Source organism: Nerophis lumbriciformis, linkage group LG12, assembly GCF_033978685.3.
Source record: "Nerophis lumbriciformis linkage group LG12, RoL_Nlum_v2.1, whole genome shotgun sequence".
Taxonomy (NCBI): domain Eukaryota; kingdom Metazoa; phylum Chordata; class Actinopteri; order Syngnathiformes; family Syngnathidae; genus Nerophis; species Nerophis lumbriciformis.
In genome coordinates, this window is record NC_084559.2 from 32,149,929 (window position 1) to 32,167,841 (window position 17,913).

The 17,913-nt window shown below is 38.8% G+C and overlaps 1 protein-coding gene across 2 annotated transcripts in view; it reads right to left on the minus strand.

Moving 5' to 3' along the window:
- LOC133623241 (coronin-1C-A-like) overlaps window positions 1-17,433 on the minus strand; it is a 61,888-nt gene extending 44,455 nt beyond the window's left edge. Inside the window, exons 1-2 of one of the 2 annotated variants that reach the window (XM_061986364.2) lie at window positions 17,207-17,433; window positions 6,576-8,172 (exon numbers count right to left, since the gene is read on the minus strand). In XM_061986364.2, coding sequence (XP_061842348.1) covers window positions 6,576-8,166 — 1,591 coding nt within the window. In that variant the 5' untranslated portion in view covers window positions 8,167-8,172; window positions 17,207-17,433. Of the gene's footprint in view, window positions 1-3,494; window positions 3,794-6,575; window positions 8,173-17,206 lie in introns of those variants that run through there. The other variant, XM_061986365.2, reaches the window with a different exon arrangement.
- Between the last annotated feature and the right edge of the window lie 480 nt (window positions 17,434-17,913).

Consider the following 17,913-nt stretch of genomic DNA (forward strand, 5'->3'; position numbering starts at 1 on the left):
AAAATAAGGAGGGAAAAATATGATTACAGAGCCAAATGTCCCATTGCAGTATTGTTTTATCTACAAATCAGATGGGCATTATGAGCCCATCAACACGGTGCAACATGTGATGACAATAAACAAAAAGATTCGACCCAATTTTTGCAACTTGGAAAAAAAATTAACTTCAAGATGTTTAATTTTTAATTGAGTAAAATTTCTGCCGACAGAAATGCGTCCATTTTTTATTTATTTGGGTGAAAGTTTTTTACCTTCCCATTACAATACAATGATAAACAATTACACAGTAATGACAAATAAATGTGTATATCCCTTTAAATGGTACTTGCATTAATATTATGGTATGATTACATTATAAACACTGTATAGTTTGTATTGATTATATCTTCAGTTTAAGAGCATGACGTAGACAAAAGCTCTGAGTCTGTCTGCTAGGGCTGGGCGATGTATCGAGTTTGTAAGATACATCGATATATTTTTAAGCAAGATATGAATAAAGAAAATATTGTAATATCGATATACTTTATTTCACGTTAAAATGATCAAACGCCGCTTATTTGTTGTGTTCCTTGTTCTCCCCTGCTCCTCACTCCCTCTCATGGGCTACTAAACCCCTCCCCTACCTCCTTCCAAGACGTGCATAAGAACATCCATGATTGGTTGGTTGTTTACAATGATGAGTCACGATTGGTTGAGATTAGGGCAATTAGGGCAATCAGAGGCAAGATAGGGCGGGTCATCGCACCAAGAAGAAATCACAACAGATATCCCAAATGACGAATCGTAGGAGAGAAGAGCGATTTATATATTAAAAAACTAGTGGAAGATGGCATAGGGACTCTTCTCTAGATTTTTCTTTTAGCGATATAGACGATGTCCAGGAAACCCACAATGCGTCTACTTGGCCACATTAGGACAAATGTATGAGTCTGGATAACACATTAATTTTAGTTGTTTACCATGTAAACCCAAATCCAAACTGTTCTCCAGTTGCCAAGTCGGGCATATTTCGCTCGAAAAATGCTGCCAAAAATGTATTATTTGCACAGCTATGTTATTTATTTTACGTAGAAATAATATTTTTACATTTTATCTATTTTATGTAATTCTGTGCTACTTAAACAGTTTATTTTCTGTGCTGTTAATACCCATCTTGACTAACTGGTTTAATAAAAGTGCCACTGACTGTTTACAGTACAGTTGTCATTCACTTCAATTTCAGTGAATTTCGCTCAAAAATGCATATCTTTATATATGTATACTTTCACCGGAAAATATATCTCGATATATATCGAGTATCGAGTTTAAGTAAAAATATACTGAGATATACTTTTTCGTCCATATCGCCCAGCCTTAGTGTCTGCATATAGTTTTTTTAAGTACATTTTAAAATGTGTGGCACCTTGAGACAGATCTATAGTGATTGACAGTCTAAAAGTAACACGTCTTTCTTCACTCCTTATTTTTGCATTTGTATGCATGTATATGTAAAAAATATAATAATCGCAATTCGCATCCCTGTCTTGAGAAAAATCGCAATTTGTTTTTTTCTCAAAAACGTGCACCCCATTATCAGAAACATTATTAAGAATGTATGACACACTACTAGTTTAGTCTTTATTTGAAGGGACAATGCACAGAAACATTAAACTCAAAGACAGATATGTTCTGTACCAGATTATATAGCTAAATAGCCAATTTCCATCTGCAGTCCCTGGCTACCTAAATTAAAAGGATACAAAAATCATGCAATAATATTATAACAATAAAATCATACTATACATGTAATCAAATTAAGGAAAGTCATAAAATGCCCTTTCATTGACACATACTTATCATACAATACAACTACACCTCATTTACATTATTACACATACACAATACATGCTCTTGTTCACATCTGTAAAACACAACCATGATTTTACCAGACACACCTCATAGTTTACAACAAAATGCTCTCATGGATAAATATAATACACATTAAGTTGGGACAATTCTGTATGCATGGCTGAATTATCAATGATTGTAAATACGAACGCCTCCCTCGGGAGATGTTTAGGGCACGTCCGACCGGTAGGAGGCCACGGGTAAGACCATACTTGCCAACCCTCCCGATTTTCTCAGGAGACTCCCGAATTTCAGTGCCCCTCCCGAAAATCTCCCGGTGCAACCATTTTCCCGAATTTCTCACGATTTCTACCCGGACAACAATATTGGGGGCGTGCCTTAAAGGCACTGCCTTTGGCGTCCTCTACAACCTGTCTGTATGTCCGCTTTTCCTCCATACAAACAGTCACATAATATATACGGCTTTTACACACACATAAGTGAATGCAAGGCATACTTGATCACCAGCCATACAGGTCACACTGAGGCTGGCCGTATAAACAACTTTAACACTGTTACAAATATGCGCCACACTGTGAACCCACACCAAACAAGAATGACAAACACATTTCGGGAGAACATCCGCACCGTAACACAACATAAACACAACAGAACAAATACCCAGAACCCCTTGCAGCACTAACTCTTCCGGGACGCTACAATATACACCCCCGCTACCACCAAACCCTGCCGCCCCCCCCATCTCCTGAATTCGGAGGTCTCAAGGTTGGCAAGTATGGGGAAGACCCAATGTCTCCCGGACGGCCTGGGAACGCCTCGGGATCCCCCGGGAAGAGCTGGACGAAGTGGCTGGGGAGAGGAAAGTCTGGGCTTCCCTGCTTAGGCTGCTGCGCCCGCGACCTGACCTCGGATAAGCGGAAGAAGATGGATGGATGTAAATATGAGACTACTTTGGCATTCTTTGAGCAAATGAGGAAATGATCAAAAGTGCAGAATGGTATCAAGATTAAAACACTCTGTTTAATCAAACTGGGCGTTTTATGGCAGGAATTGTTGCAAGACGTCTTATTGATGGTTTCCGAGTATCCATCCATATTTACAGTAAACATACTGTATTACACCAAACCGCGTCCACGTGTTTGTGAACGTTCATGGAGGTCACACTGATTTAAAAAAATAAAAGCAATCCAGAAATGTAATCCAGCCAACAAATGAGGTCAGTTGCGAGTAATAGGTTTTGGGTGGACACAAGACGGAATAAATGCAAGGTGGCGTGTTTAAAAGGCGGTGCGGGCTGCAGGCTGCCAGCGGCCAGGGCGCGGCTGCTCTGCCTTGCACCTCAGCCTGTGTGGATCCGCGACGGATAAGTTTTACTGCCGCGCTAAGGAGCGCTGCCGCACCCCGCTCAAAGATCCTCCATTCCACGTCGAACCAAAGGCTCCACACGAAAAACTGTCCTTTTGTGCCATATTGGCGTTTATTTCCTTGCCTGGCAGTTACGTTAACTGCCGGCTAATGTTAGCACACACTACTAGCCTAAGTCATTTTAGCTAGCGCCTGCACTTTTATGTCAGGACAGCCAAACACAAGACCACGGGGAAACAAAAACGCAGCCAATCGTCTTTGAACACGGACACGTAACCTACCTTCTGTGATGTAAAGCACAATATCCCCAAAATTGCGTGATGTAAGACAACGTATCCCAAATGATTCCACCCTGTTACGAAGCCGCCGCTGACAAGTTCCTCTTGTGCGCTTTCCCTCATGCCCCGCCCCTAGCTTGGCTTGGCGGTATCTGTATGGAGGAGCTCACTTGATTGGCATTGAAAATAACCAATCAGCGTCATTTCTGGGATAAGGCGACTTTTTTCTTCCATTCTTTCCTTGTTCTTTCTTTATTTGTTCCTGATGCTATTCACTGTGTTTCAGTCTTAGTTAAACGTTGTAATTACAAATAACAAATATGAACATTCCAGACGGTTTCAGCAGTGTTCTATAATATGATTTGTGACATAATAGTCGTGAAATCCATAATATAATTTATATTTGAATGCAGTTTTGGTATGTAACGACGGAAATAACATATCACCTAAAAATCTTAACGAACACAATGTACTACTGGTGTGTTTGACCACCACAGGGGGGCGTTGTTTCATTGCAAGAGCTATGCAAAATAAAATAACAGCTGCAGTCTATCACTTATTTCATTTTTCCCCCTCACGAACTTTAGTAACAATGGCTGCTAAAACTCTTAAACCCCACAGACAGAAAAGCAGATGTTTATAGTGACTCACTGATTCGTTTACCTGTCATCCAATTATGTCCCACTCATCTTGATGTTATGTATGGCCAGGGGCGTAGCACCAAACCCTGGGTCCCCCACACACAAGACTCCTCCCCATTCCACCCAAAACCCAACGTTGCTGCCCCATACATACACACTTTGTATGTTTACATGCATTAAAATGTATTATTGCATGTATATTGGTTGACACTAGCTTTTTTTTCTTTCTTTTTTTTAATTAAATCAACATAGAAAAAACACAAGATACACTTCCAACTAGTGCATCAACCCCAAAAAAAAACCTCCCTCCCCCATTCACACTCATCCACACCCACTCACACAAAAGGGGTTGTTTCTTTCTGCTACCAATATTCTGGTTCCCACAACATGTACAACACGTCTGCAAGGGACACAGTCCCTGAAGCACACATGATTGTATGTGCTGCTGGTCCACTAACATTTTCATTAATTACTATTTCTTATGTAATTATTTTTATATTGTTTCACTTTATTTTTTATCCAAGAAAATGTTTACTTATTTATCTTATTTTTTTAATTTATTTATTTTTTAAAAAGGACCTTATCTTCCCCAGACCAGGTAGTAAATGAAATTAGATTTGTTTAAGGGTTTTTAAAACCAGGTCCAGGTCAGCAACACACACCTAGCACACACTAGCTTTTTAAAACACATGTAAAAACCTTAATTTTGTTTTGGACTTCATAGGAAGTTGGGGACATTCAATTCTAATTATCTTAAAAGCCAAACATGACATACAATTAATTTATATTAAAGCATTGTTGTTCAAATTTCTCAACACACTTTAATCCTAAGCAAAAATATCAAGTATGTAATGTATTTATTTTTTTTACCCATTTTAAGGCCTTTTGATCTCACAATGTCAGTTTTTCAAAATGACTCATGTTATGTAAATTCATACTAATTGACAACTGTGACATTATTAGACCACAAGGCCTTCAAAAGAGTTAAACCTTTAAGAAAAAAATATTTTTGTTTAGAACTGATTGAGAGATTTTAGCAAAAAATAAAAGCTTTCTAAATATTTTTATGAGATTTTAGCAAAAAATAAAAGCTTTCTAAATATTTTTATGCCCCTTTGAAAAATAAAGGACTTTTATGTACGGCGTGGCGAAGTTGGTAGAGTGGCCGTGTCAGCAATCGGAGGGTTGCTGGTTACTGAGGTTCAATCCCCACCTTCTACCATCCTAGTCACGTCCGTTGTGTCCTTGGGCAAGACACTTCACCCCTTGCTCCTGATGGCTGCTGGTTAGCGCCTTGCATGGCAGCTCCCGCCATTAGTGTGTGAATGTGTGTGTGAATGGGTGAATGTGGAAATAGTGTCAAAGCGCTTTGAGTACCTTGAAGGTAGAAAAGCGCTATACAAGTATAACCCATTTATCATTTATTTATTTACTGTTTGGTTTTGGGGGGGATTACTCCATGTCAATGAATTGGATGTATAATTTTGTTTGATTTAAAATGAAGAAAACCCTCTTAGGAAAAATCATGTATAATGGGGTAACGCAACAAAAATAATGGCCAGAAATACAGAACAAATTTACGGAAAGGACAAAAAAGTTAGCCTTTTAAGATCATATTAACATACCTAGAACGTATCGAGATACGATTGGTTTTATTTTAAAAAAAAATGTTGGTTTGTTTGTTTTTTTAAATAAGTGCCAACAAATTCAATATAAAGTGGCCAGAATATGAATGAAATAACCATATGAGCTATCAGAAATCACATTACATGCACTAAAAAACAATGCATTGATTTGGGTTAAACCACCTTTTTAAACACATAAAACCCTTAATTATGTTATTGACTTTTTAAAGATGGGACTAACATATCTACAGCATATCTAGCTAAACCCCAATACATAGTTTGGTTTTGTTTGAAAAAAAGATGTAAATGTTTTCTCTCCAAAAATACCCAATAAATTCAATATAACGGGGCCAGAAAATGATTTTATATAATTATACAACCCGTCATTATTCACTCAACGATTACACATCTGTCTAGTTTGTGTTTACTTTAGAGTAGATAGTAGCGATTAGCTGTTACACATAGCATTATCATCAGTAGATAACAATGATTATACCCTGAGTGCATCTTCTGGGGGATAGGTGAGCTTTGATGATGTTATGACGTCTGTGTTGAGTGAAAATTCCATGCTAGGTTTGCCACTATCAAGGTGGAACGAACCATTTTGCATTTCAACTAGGGTGTAGTAGGTAGTTTTAAACATTCTTAATCTGATTCAAGCAACCTAATTTTTTCACTTTCAAGGCAACATTTATGAAACTTTACTTTACACCCACCCCGTGTTTGGGGCTTCTGCCCCACTTACCCCTTCTTCCACCTTCGGACGCCGTTGTGTATGGCCCACTTTGACAAATGGTAACAATGTTAAAACCCCTTACCTTTTCTCACAGACGCCTTCCTCTCCAGGGCTTTGTCGGAGGATTTCTGAGGCGAGTCAAACGCCGCCTTTATCTGCGATACAGGGACCTTTAAAAAATGGCTGTGCTCTTCCCCTTTGACCTCAGGGGGCTTGGACCAATCTTGATGCTGAAGCTTCTCGTGCCGTTCTATGTTTTCCTTGATGAGATCGGACACAGGCCTCGACCTGAGAGTGTTGGGGGACATTTCCCTCATCGGAACGCCATCATCACTTTGTTCTTGGACAGCTTTTTTATCTGGTTGCTCTGGTATTTCTTTGTCGGCTGTCACGAGAAGGAGCTCGTGCTTTACACCAGGTGTGCTGTGGTGGCTTTCTTCTGTCTTTAGGCCGGAATCCACATTTTTCCTGGTGTGAACCTTGCTAAAATCTTCTATCCATTTGTCCTTTTTCATGTCTGTAGACCCAAAGCATGGTGCAGCCTCCTTCACCATCTTGCATGATGGACTCTCATGCGAAACAGTGGTTTGGAAATGGTTGGAGAGATGATCGTTAAAGGTGCCTGTAGTTGGCATTATCTCAATCTCTTTGATGCCTGCAGTCTTTGTTTCACAAAAAAGTGATTTTGCGGTCATACTGTCAGCAGGATGTTCCACATGAAAGTCAGCCTGTGATGTTTCCTCCAAAGCATTGGTGCCACATTCTGGTGCATTTATTTCATCAAACCTGATGGCTTTTTTCTCCAAGGCAGATTGATCGACTCCCATCTCTTGTATTCCCTCTAGCAATGGAGAAGCCTCCTTTTGGTTTTTCTTCAAGAGCTTCTCCAAAATAGAACTAGGCTCAGCAGCTGCATCTGGATTTGATGGAGGTGGGCCTTGGTCTGCTTCCATCTGCAGAAGAGCTCTCGCTGACCTTTCTTTTTCGGCGTCATTCAACATCTTGTTTGCTCTCTGTTCAACAGCATCGCTCACACTCATCAAAGACTCTTTCTGCAGTATGTTTAGGGATTGAGCATTGGGCTCACTCAAGTGGTCCACACATTGCTTAATAAGGCCACTCTCACCCATCATGGTCACATTTTCATCCAGTTGATGTAAAAACTCGTCACTTTTTGCCAGTTGAGTTACAGACCTCCCGATTGCCACAATGGCTTCCTCTTCAAAAGTGTTTGCGTCCCCAGGGTTGGCAATGTGGTCATACCTTTGGCAGTTGCTTTGGTACTCCAACGTTCCCTCGGCCTGGTTCTCCATCTCGATCCTTGAGTATGCTTCAAGCTCCTCCTCTGTACTTTTCTGCTTGTATGTCTTAGCTCTTTGCTCGCTCCTTACTCTACCTTTTTGGTGCTTGTCTGGTGAACCCTGTGGAGGAGTGGCATTTCCTACCACTCCTGCCTGGTTTGTATTGCTCGCAGCAAACTGTCTAACCCACAAATTTGTGTGCTTCTCAACAGAGTATGTTATTGGCTCGCTTTCATCCAAATCTGGAGAATTTTCCTCTGTATGCCCTGCCTCTTCTTTATATGTGCTTTCAGCCTCTATGACATCATCTTCATGGCCGTCTGCATCCTGTTGCTGTTCTTCACTTTCTAATTTGTCCTGGTTCTGTCCCATACTGGTCTGCAATGAAAGGCATAGTGTTACAAAACAGACACCGGATGGCAAATAATTCCACACCAATCAACCGCCTTTGTCTTATCTTCCCTGATATATTTGAACAAGGATGCCACTTTAAAGAGTGCGGACAAAGTTGAATAATAGAATTTGGGATCAGCACCAATGGTACTATCAACACTTACTGTATATGACCAGATTTGGTCATCAAGATATATATACAGTTCATTGAGAGCAAGGGAAAACTTACCAATAGGCAAGCACAGGCAGTTTCCACTCATTAAACATTTAATAGTTTTCTTTCATTTAAAACACTTCTTTATTTTGTTCTTAATTTGTGTGTTTCAACATGTATTAGAATGCTTAATCAATCATGATCGTTTTTGACAGCTCCAGCCTCCCTTCTCACGCAATGGACTATTCCATGTTATTGTGCATGCGCAAACTTGACTCAAAGGCAGTTGCCTCCCATAAAAAAAACATTTAATACCCTTGTTTTCTATTTGAAACAATATTTTTTTTTGGTTGTAATTTGTGTGTTTCAAAATATATTAAAATTATTAATTATTCACGATTGTTTTTGACGGTTTGACCCTCCCCTTTCACGCAATGGACTATTCCATGTTACAGTGCATTCGCAAACTTGACTTCATTAGGCAAACCAAGGGCAGTTGCCTCTTATAAAATAATTAATACCCTTGTTTTCTATTTGAAACTATTATATATTTTTGGTCTTAATTTGTGTGTTTCAAAATATATTAAAATTCTTAATTATTCACGATTGTTTTTGACGGTTTGACCCTCCCCTCTCACGCAATGGACTATTCCATGTTACAGTGCAATCGCAAACTTGACTTCAGTAGGCAAACCACAGGCAGTTGCCTCTCATAAAAAAACAAACTTTTTGATAGTTTTCTTCTATTTAAAACAATTATTAATTTTTTGGTTTCCATTGTTTGTGTTTTAAAATACAATAAAATGCTTAACAATCATTAATGTTTTCGACAGCTTCACCCTCCCTTTTCACGCAATAAACTTTCATGTTACTGTACATACGCATACTTGACTCCATTAGGCAAACACAGGCAGTTGCCTCTCATAAAAAAACATTTGATACAGTTTTCTATTATTTTGAAAAAAATATTTATTTTTGGTCTTAATCTGTGTGTTTTAAAACATATTAAAATGCGTACTCATTCATGATTGTTTTTGACGGTTTCACCCTCCCTTCTCACGCAATGGACTATTCCATGTAACTGTGCATGCGCAGACTGGACTCGATTAGGAAAACACAGGCAGTTGCCTCTTGTTAAAAAAACCATTTAATACCATTTTCTTCCATTTAAAGCCATTATTTATTTTGTTGGTCTTTATGTGTTACAACATATGTGTTACAACATGCTTAAAAGGGCTGTTTGCATCTGGATCACAGTTACATTTTTCAAAGCAACAAATTAAACAAAAGCACCATTGGCTAGCGTATGTTACCAATAGTGGTTTAACAGAACACACTTGTGTTAAAACTGTCTTTTTTTCACAATTACTAAGTGAATTTATTAACATTTCTTACCGGCCCAAATAAGATGATTGGTGTTTAGACAAAAGCAGGCAGTTGTCTCTCATAAAAAAAATTGTATTACAGTTTTCTTCTCTATAAAACAATTATTTATTTGTTGGTTTGTCAAAATGCTTAATAAATCATGACCATTTTCGACAGCTGACCCCTTCCTTGTCACGCAATGGATTATACCATTATACTGTGCATGTGCAGACTTGACTCCGGAAAATAGATCAAAAACTAACCTGTTGGCGTGAGTAAGAGAGGTTTTCTATAAAGATTAAGCGGAGTTATCCAAGTGCAGCGTAGAAGAATAGAAAGCGAGAAGAAAGCAAAGAGTTTTTATTAAAACTACCCAACGAATCAACCTTTTTCTCACTGACGCCGAATGCATGGAATCAACACAGTAAGCGCAGGATGCGACTGGAGAGCGATTCTTTTCATCACAGATTTGCGAGTATTAAAGTGTTCAAAATGGTAAACTAATGTAACCGAGGATCTGGTAAGACAAAGTAGGTAGAAACTTGAGAGGAACTTTTCTAAAGTCAACAGTCTCGTCTCATTCAAATATGACCGCCGTCAAGAGCTCTCTTTTTCCCAACAGTCACACACTTCCGGCCTTCACAATGCTAAAAAAAAGTGCAAAAAAACAATGGTATCCAAAAAATGGCTCACACTTTGATAAATGTTGTTTGATGTTCCTATCAATTGCAGTAAAAGCGTTGGGATCAGCGATACTCAGTACGCAGCTTGCCATGCTATAATGTGCTTGGTAAATTACCATGTTGATTTGATTATGTGGAGGGCCCCAGTTCACCTTGGCTCCCCCAAATGACAAATAAATGACAAATACAAATGACAAATACAGTTAAAAAAAAGCCAAGTAATCCTGCTTCCTAATAAATGCAAGCACAGTTTATAACCCCACAACAGGTTAGTGCTTAGATTCAAACCCAGAACCCTCTGGCAGTGAGGCAAACATGCTAAAACCACACTACCACCGTGCAGCTGCAAACAAACATAAATGGCAAATAAAGTTAAGCTTCTTACCAGACAAAATAAAACACCCCAAACTGAGACAATTAAAGTGCAGCAAAATTTATACTGGAATCGCCGCCATGGTCATGACAATTGTTTTAAACGGTTTAAGTGTCAGCGTGGAATCACACAGCAAGCAATACATAGTCACGCAGCAGCCATTTTTGTGCAAGCTGTGAATCAGCGCATCTTTTTACAATAAGCGCTGTTGTATTGCTGCTGTTGGGTATTCATGCACTTGCAGTGTCAACACTTTCAAATTACAGTCACAAGATGTGCGGTGCATTTAGGTCTGAGCACACTCAGTTTGTTTACCATCAGTTGTCAAACCAGAGACCAGAGAATGTGTACCGTATACAATTGTGGAAATAAACAACACCAAAAAATAACTTTAAACAAATACAGTACAGGCCAAAAAAGTTTGGACACACCTTCTCATTCAATGCGTTTTCTTTATTTTCATGACTATTTACATTGTAGATTGTCACTGAAGGCATCGAAACTATGAATGAACACATGTGGAGTTATGTACTTAACAAAAAAGGGTGAAAAAACATGTTTTGTATTCTAGTGTCTTCAAAATAGCCACCCTTTGCTCTGATTACTTCTTTGCACACTCTTGGCATTCTCTCGATGAGCTTCAAGCACACCTGTGAAGTGAAAACCATTTCAGGTGACTACCTCTTGAAGCTCATCGAGAGAATGCCAAGAGTGTGCAAAGGGTGGCTATTTTGAAGAAACTAGAATATAAAACATGTTTTTAGTTATTTCACCTTTTTTTGTTAAGTACATAACGCCACATGTGATTATTCATAGTTTTGATGCCTTCAGTGACAATCTACAATGTAAATAGTCATGAAAATAAAGAAAACCCATTGAATAAGGTGTGTCCAAACTTTTGGCCTGTACTGTATGTATAGTATACATAAGCGGTCTGAAACTCAATTTACTTGGGGGCTGCTGGAGGTAGAGTCAGGGTTGAGGCTTTTTATAAATTTTATTTTAACCACATGACTAAATGTGTTTACTACTACTATGACTCTAAGCCAGTGGTTCTTAACCTGGGTTCGATCGAACCCTAGGGATTCGATCGAACCCTAGGGATTCGATGAGTCGGCCTCAGGGGTTCGGCGGAGGTCAAAACACACCCCCGACTCACAAACTTCTCCCTATCGGCGTATTACGGATACAGCAACAGCTGACTGAGTTGCAGGTGTGTAATTTGTTGTGAGTTTATGCACTGTGTTGGTTTTGTTGTTTGAACAAGGTGATGTTCATGCACGGTTCATTTTATGCACCAGTAAAAAAAACATGGTAACACTTTAGTATGGGGAACATATTCACCAGTAATTAGTTGCTTATTAACATGCAAATTAGTAACATATTGGCTCTTAAATAGTCATTATTAAGTACTTATTAATGCCTTATTCGGCATGGCCTTATTATAACCCTGACCCTAACCCTAACCAAATAACTCTAAATTAAGTCTTTATTATTTAGAATTTGTTCCCCTAGTGTCCAAATAACTCTAAATTAAGTCTTTGTTACTTAGAATATGTTCCCCATACTAAAGTGTTACCAAAAACATATAACTTTGTCTTGAATTTGAAAAAAAAAAACATTTTATTTTTCACTAAAGAAGGGTTCGGTGAATGCGCATATGAAACTGCTGGGGTTTGGTACCTCCAACAAGGTTAAGAACCACTGCTCTAAGCTATTGTAGGGCCTTAAATCATTAAGAATTCAGAGCGCTTTTACATTGAGAAACCCATTACCTACATTTTCAAGCCACATTCAAACCAGTGTGGGTGCCCAAGGACACAGTGACAGCGACTAGGATAGCGGAAGCTGGAATCGAACCTAAAACCCTCAAGTTGCTGGCACGGCCGTTCTACCATCTGAGCCACGCCGACCCACACGGTTTGCCGTGCTCTCGTTTTTGTGTCTGCAGAGGTATTGTAGTGAGTGTTCTTTATTGTGGGATTCAAGTTCATAATGTAAATTTGCATTAAACTACGATGTTAAGTAAAGGGCCACAAAATATGTAGGTCGAAAGTTTGAGACCCCTGATTTACAAGTAGGCTTATTGAAGTGTTGGGACCCCTGGCCAATAAACAGAAGGTACAAATGGATGTTGGAAGCAAAACATTTCCAAAACAACAGTCTCATGAAATAGTTTAGCAGCTATTGATTATTTTAGTAATCAAGTAATCTATTGAGTCATTTGTTCGATTAATCGGATAAAACACTTTGTAGCCTTAAGGCGTACCGTACTTTATGAATTTTTCTTCATTTTGTTTTTGTAATAAATGCAAATCATCAACATGTGTGCATTAACAAAGAAAAAAAACCCTGCGCTGTTCACTACCATACAAATCACAGCATCCACGCACCACAGCTCTCATGTGCGCTCTGTTGTAGCGGTCATGTGGAAACTACTGTATGTCCGCGTACTTACACTTCCGGGCAGTCCGTGCGGCCCGGATTCAATCAATTTTAATTCGTAACTTTCACTAAACGATGAATCAAAGCAAAATAATATAAATCAAAGCTTTTTTCTAATCAATTAATCGATTTAATCGATTAATCGTTGCAGCCCTACACCTAAATCACAGCATGTTTGGCTAGCTTAAGTGCACTTCGCCGCTTCTGGGAGGATTGGAACATGCACACTTTCCCAACATGGCTCCAGTCGTAGAATGACTGTAATGCAATCGCTCCTCTCACCTTCGTCCTTTATGAAAACCCATGCATTTCATTCATTTTATTATTATTTAAAAAAAAAAGACTGGAAATAATCCGAAAATCAAACCCACAACACCCTCACCTATCAGCTGCCACAAAAAGGTTAAATGCACACCTTTTTTCATTTTAAATTCTTCGTATATATTTTTTTTCAACTGTTTTCTATTTTATTTATTGCTATTATTACTACTAATATTTTTACTATTTTATATTTTTATTTATTAATTATTTAATTATTATATACATTATATATATATGTATATATGTGTGTATGTATATATATATATATATATATATATAATATTATACACACACACACACACACACACACACACACACACACACACATGTATGTGTTTATTTTATTTTTTAAATGTTCTTAGTTTTTAGTTAATCCTTATGTCAATGATACTGTATTATATAGGGACGGCGTGGTGCAGTGGAAGAATGGCCGTGCGCGACCCGAGGGTCCCTGGTTCAATCCCCACCTAGTACCAACCTCGTCATGTCCGTTGTGTCCTGAGCAAGACACTTCACCCTTGCTCCTGATGGGTGCTGGTTAGCGCCTTGCATGGCAGCTCCCTCCATCAGTGTGTGAATGGGTAAATGTGGAAGTAGTTTTGAGCGCTTTGAGTACCTTGAAGGTAGAAAAGCGCTATACAAGTACAACCCATTTATCATTTATTTTCATTTCTATTTTTAACTGGTGTAAAGCACTTTCTGTTTCAATGTGCCTGTGTCTAAAAAGTGCTGCCTAAATATCCATCTATTTTCTACCACTTGTCCATAAAGACTTGATTCTGAGTTGACATTGGGCAAAAAAAATAGAATCATTTGGAAGGACTTGAAACAAAACTGGAAATAATCCACAGTCAGGGAAAAATGTTTGTCTCCCAAGTTTTGAACTGAACCTCGGGGGCCGGATTTGGCCAGTTGAATAGCGCTAACAGAAGAAGTCTGTAGCTGAAGTCAAAGATAAGGTACTTGAGCGCAAAAATGATGACTAACGTGGTGAAGTTGTATTTTAAGTTTTTTCATTTGTATTTTAATTTTATTGAGAGTTTAGCTAAGAAACATCTGTCATTAATTTTAGTTATTTATTTTAGCACTACCTTATTGTCCCTTTTATATTTACAATTATTTTGTCAGGTATTTGAGTCCCTTCTGATGCAGGATAGATATTTGGTTATATTTTCTTTTCTAATCAGCCTGACATAAGCCTAAGGTTTATGTGTTAAAAAAAAAAAAAAGATAATCTTTGTTTGTAGTAAACTGTAAGCAGGTTAGAAATAAATATTGAATATCAACTAAAAATCCTGCTCAGTGGCCTTGTGGTTAGAGTGTCCGCCCTGAAATCGGTAGTTCGTGAGTTCAAACCCCGGCCGAGTCATACCAAAGACTACAAAAATGGGACCCATTTCTCCCTGCTTGACACTCAGCATCAAGGGTTGGTATTGGGGATTAAATCACCAAAAATTATTCCCGGGCGCGGCCAACGCTGCGGCTCACTGCTCCCCTCACCTCCCAGGTGGTGATAAAGGGTGATGGGTCAAATGCAGAGAATAATTTCGCCACACCTAGTGTGTGTGTGACAATCATTGGTACTTTAACCTTAACTTAAATCAAGAGTAATTCAGTGTTAATATTTAAGTGGGCCACAGGCCTCTCTCTGTAGTAAATATAAACACAGGAAAAACACGCAGCACTCTCCAAAAAACTAAAATAAAGAGGCGCTACCAAACACAGACCGGTTTTGAAATGCTAGCCAGATAATATTAGCACGCTAACTTTTTTTTGGCTTTTTTACTTTTTTCTCTACTTCCGCGGCCATACACCTTATAGCCGTATTACTTGATATGTGAGGCATGCTAATTGTTAGCATGCCATCGTTAGCACACATGCTAAGTGTTAGCATTTTAATGTGCCCATGCTAATTTTTTTAGGCTAGCTCTGTAGCTCATTTTGTACAGTAGCACATAAAACTCACGGATTCAGACACTCTGCACCATCTTAAAAGTACGGCCAAAGTATGGTCAATCAATTGATAAAGTAAATCGAGAACAACTTCAAAAATGAAAGTGCACAAATAATAGACAAAATGGAAAATTGTACAAAATAAATCAAAGTCTCAGTACAGTGTCATAGGAAAATAAATAAAGCAATAAAAAAATGTGTGGACAACCATTATAATAAAAGGAGAAATAGCTCATCAGCACAGTGGAAAAAAAATCGAAATAAAGCGCCAGAATGTAGCTAGTGTAGCTCCCTGCATATATAATATAATACTAATAAAGTACCAAAATGAAGCTTCTGTTGCTCGCCTGCCTTCCCTATTATTTTGTCCCTGCTTTTGTTTCCCCACTTCTATGTCAGCTACCTCTCTTTATTTATGATGTATATTTTCTGCTGCATCTACTCTCTATTTTATGCTGCAGCTGTTACATATACTGTAATATTGTACATGGTAATTGTTATATATTGTGCATATTATATACAAATATAACATAATATAATAATATATCAGTATATATCATATACTGTAAATGTAATATGTAAATATTACATACCGGTATGTTATAGTTAAAGTACCAAATGTTGTCACACACACACTAAATGTGGTGAAATGTGTCCTCTGCATTGGACCCATCCCCTTGATCACCCCCTGGGAAGTGAGGTGAGCAGTGAGCAGCAGTGGTGGCCGCGCTCGGGAATCATTTTTGGTGATTCAACCCCCAATTCCAACCCTTGATGCTGAGTACCAAGCAGGGAGGTAATGGGTCCCATTTTTATAGTCTTTGGTATGACTCGGTTTGAACTCACGACCGACCGATTTCAGGGCGGACACTCTAACCACAATATTATATTGCTAATATGGTACATTTTTAGTCTACTTTATACCTGCATTATCCTTTCCATTCTTTGTAACAGCTACTGTGTGGAACAATTCCCCTTCTAAGTCTAAGTCTAAGTTTCTCCTCCTCAGTGCTTCCTTCCCGGGGTCAAAAAGGTTATGAACCCCTGATGTAGACCACAAGGAGTGCTTTAAATGTAGATTCAAATCATTATAGATCCCCTTTAAATGGTGTAGAATAAAAGGGTATTTTTACAGCAATTTGTTGTAAGGTTAAAAGTCTTGTTAACAGTAGTTTACTGTGAAATAATACTGGTTAATGCTGATTTTTTTTTTACAGTGCAATCAGGACATGGAAAATTGACTTTTTTTCCTCGCGTGAATAGTTTTGCCTTTATAGCAGATGTCTTTCCTGAGCCGGGAATCAAACCCATGCACCATGAAATGCAGAAGCATGCAGTGTCACACCAGCATATGACCACTGCTGCATCATCTGACCAACACATGGCCCAGGGAGCAACGCCATCAAAAGTCATTCGTGCGAAAACGTAAATTAACCCTTAAAAGCGTTTCTTCCACCGTGGGCCTCGTGGGGTTAAAGTCGGCGCATCACCTTGAGGCGCTCCACGCCACCCATCACAAGCGGCCCGTTATCCCGCCTTTAACGCCCGAGGCGCCTCACTTGATCAACATGTGCTCTTTCCTTACAAGAATTCAAACTTTTCAGCAGCTGCAAAGCGGATACATTCACTAAATCCAGCATGACCCCTGTTCCACGCCAGGCCGTAGGAGGCCAAGGGCGTGACAAGAACATGTCCCATCAAGTACAGGTCCAGGCGGACTCTTACCAGTTGGATGTAGCCGAGTCGATCCGTGCGTCTCGTCCTCCGACAGTGTGCTCTTTGTTGCTTGTTTGGCGACGGTCTGTCCTCACTGAAACTCACAAGCGATGGCCGCCTTATATCACGTCCATGTGATGTCACAGCTCATTTGGATAAACAACACAACTTGTACGCTTCTTTTCCAGAAAGTCCCCGTCCGAGTGTTTTTGTTCGCGGGTATTCTGGCTGCTCGTTTCTTTTTATGATCGTGCCTCTGTGCTCTTGGCCGCATTTACTTAAGTCCAAATAAACGTCATCATATTGGATAATGATCTTTAGCTTTGTGCATCCTTTAAAGTGTAGCGGCTTTCATCCACTTTTTATGACACAATTCCATTATGCACACTACATTGTTTGGCTATTTCTACGTCAATAACGCAACAATGTCAATACAATCTTGTGGTGTACCCAGTGGTGTGCAAGGCCTTCTCTGCTGGCCTAACATAAATCATGATCATAAATTGATAAAAGTTATTTTTATTTTTTTATTTTCTTTTCATAAATATAGAAAAGTATTCATCATATTCTCTTCATGTCATATTAGGCTCCAGTGTTGCTTTTTTTAAGTTAGAACTTTTTATCCAATCAAAAATTCAGCTAGCTAGTTGCCAGCGCTGCATGAATTCTGCCGGAGGCCTTCTGAACCAACATTAGCGGCGGCTGTGCAGTTTATC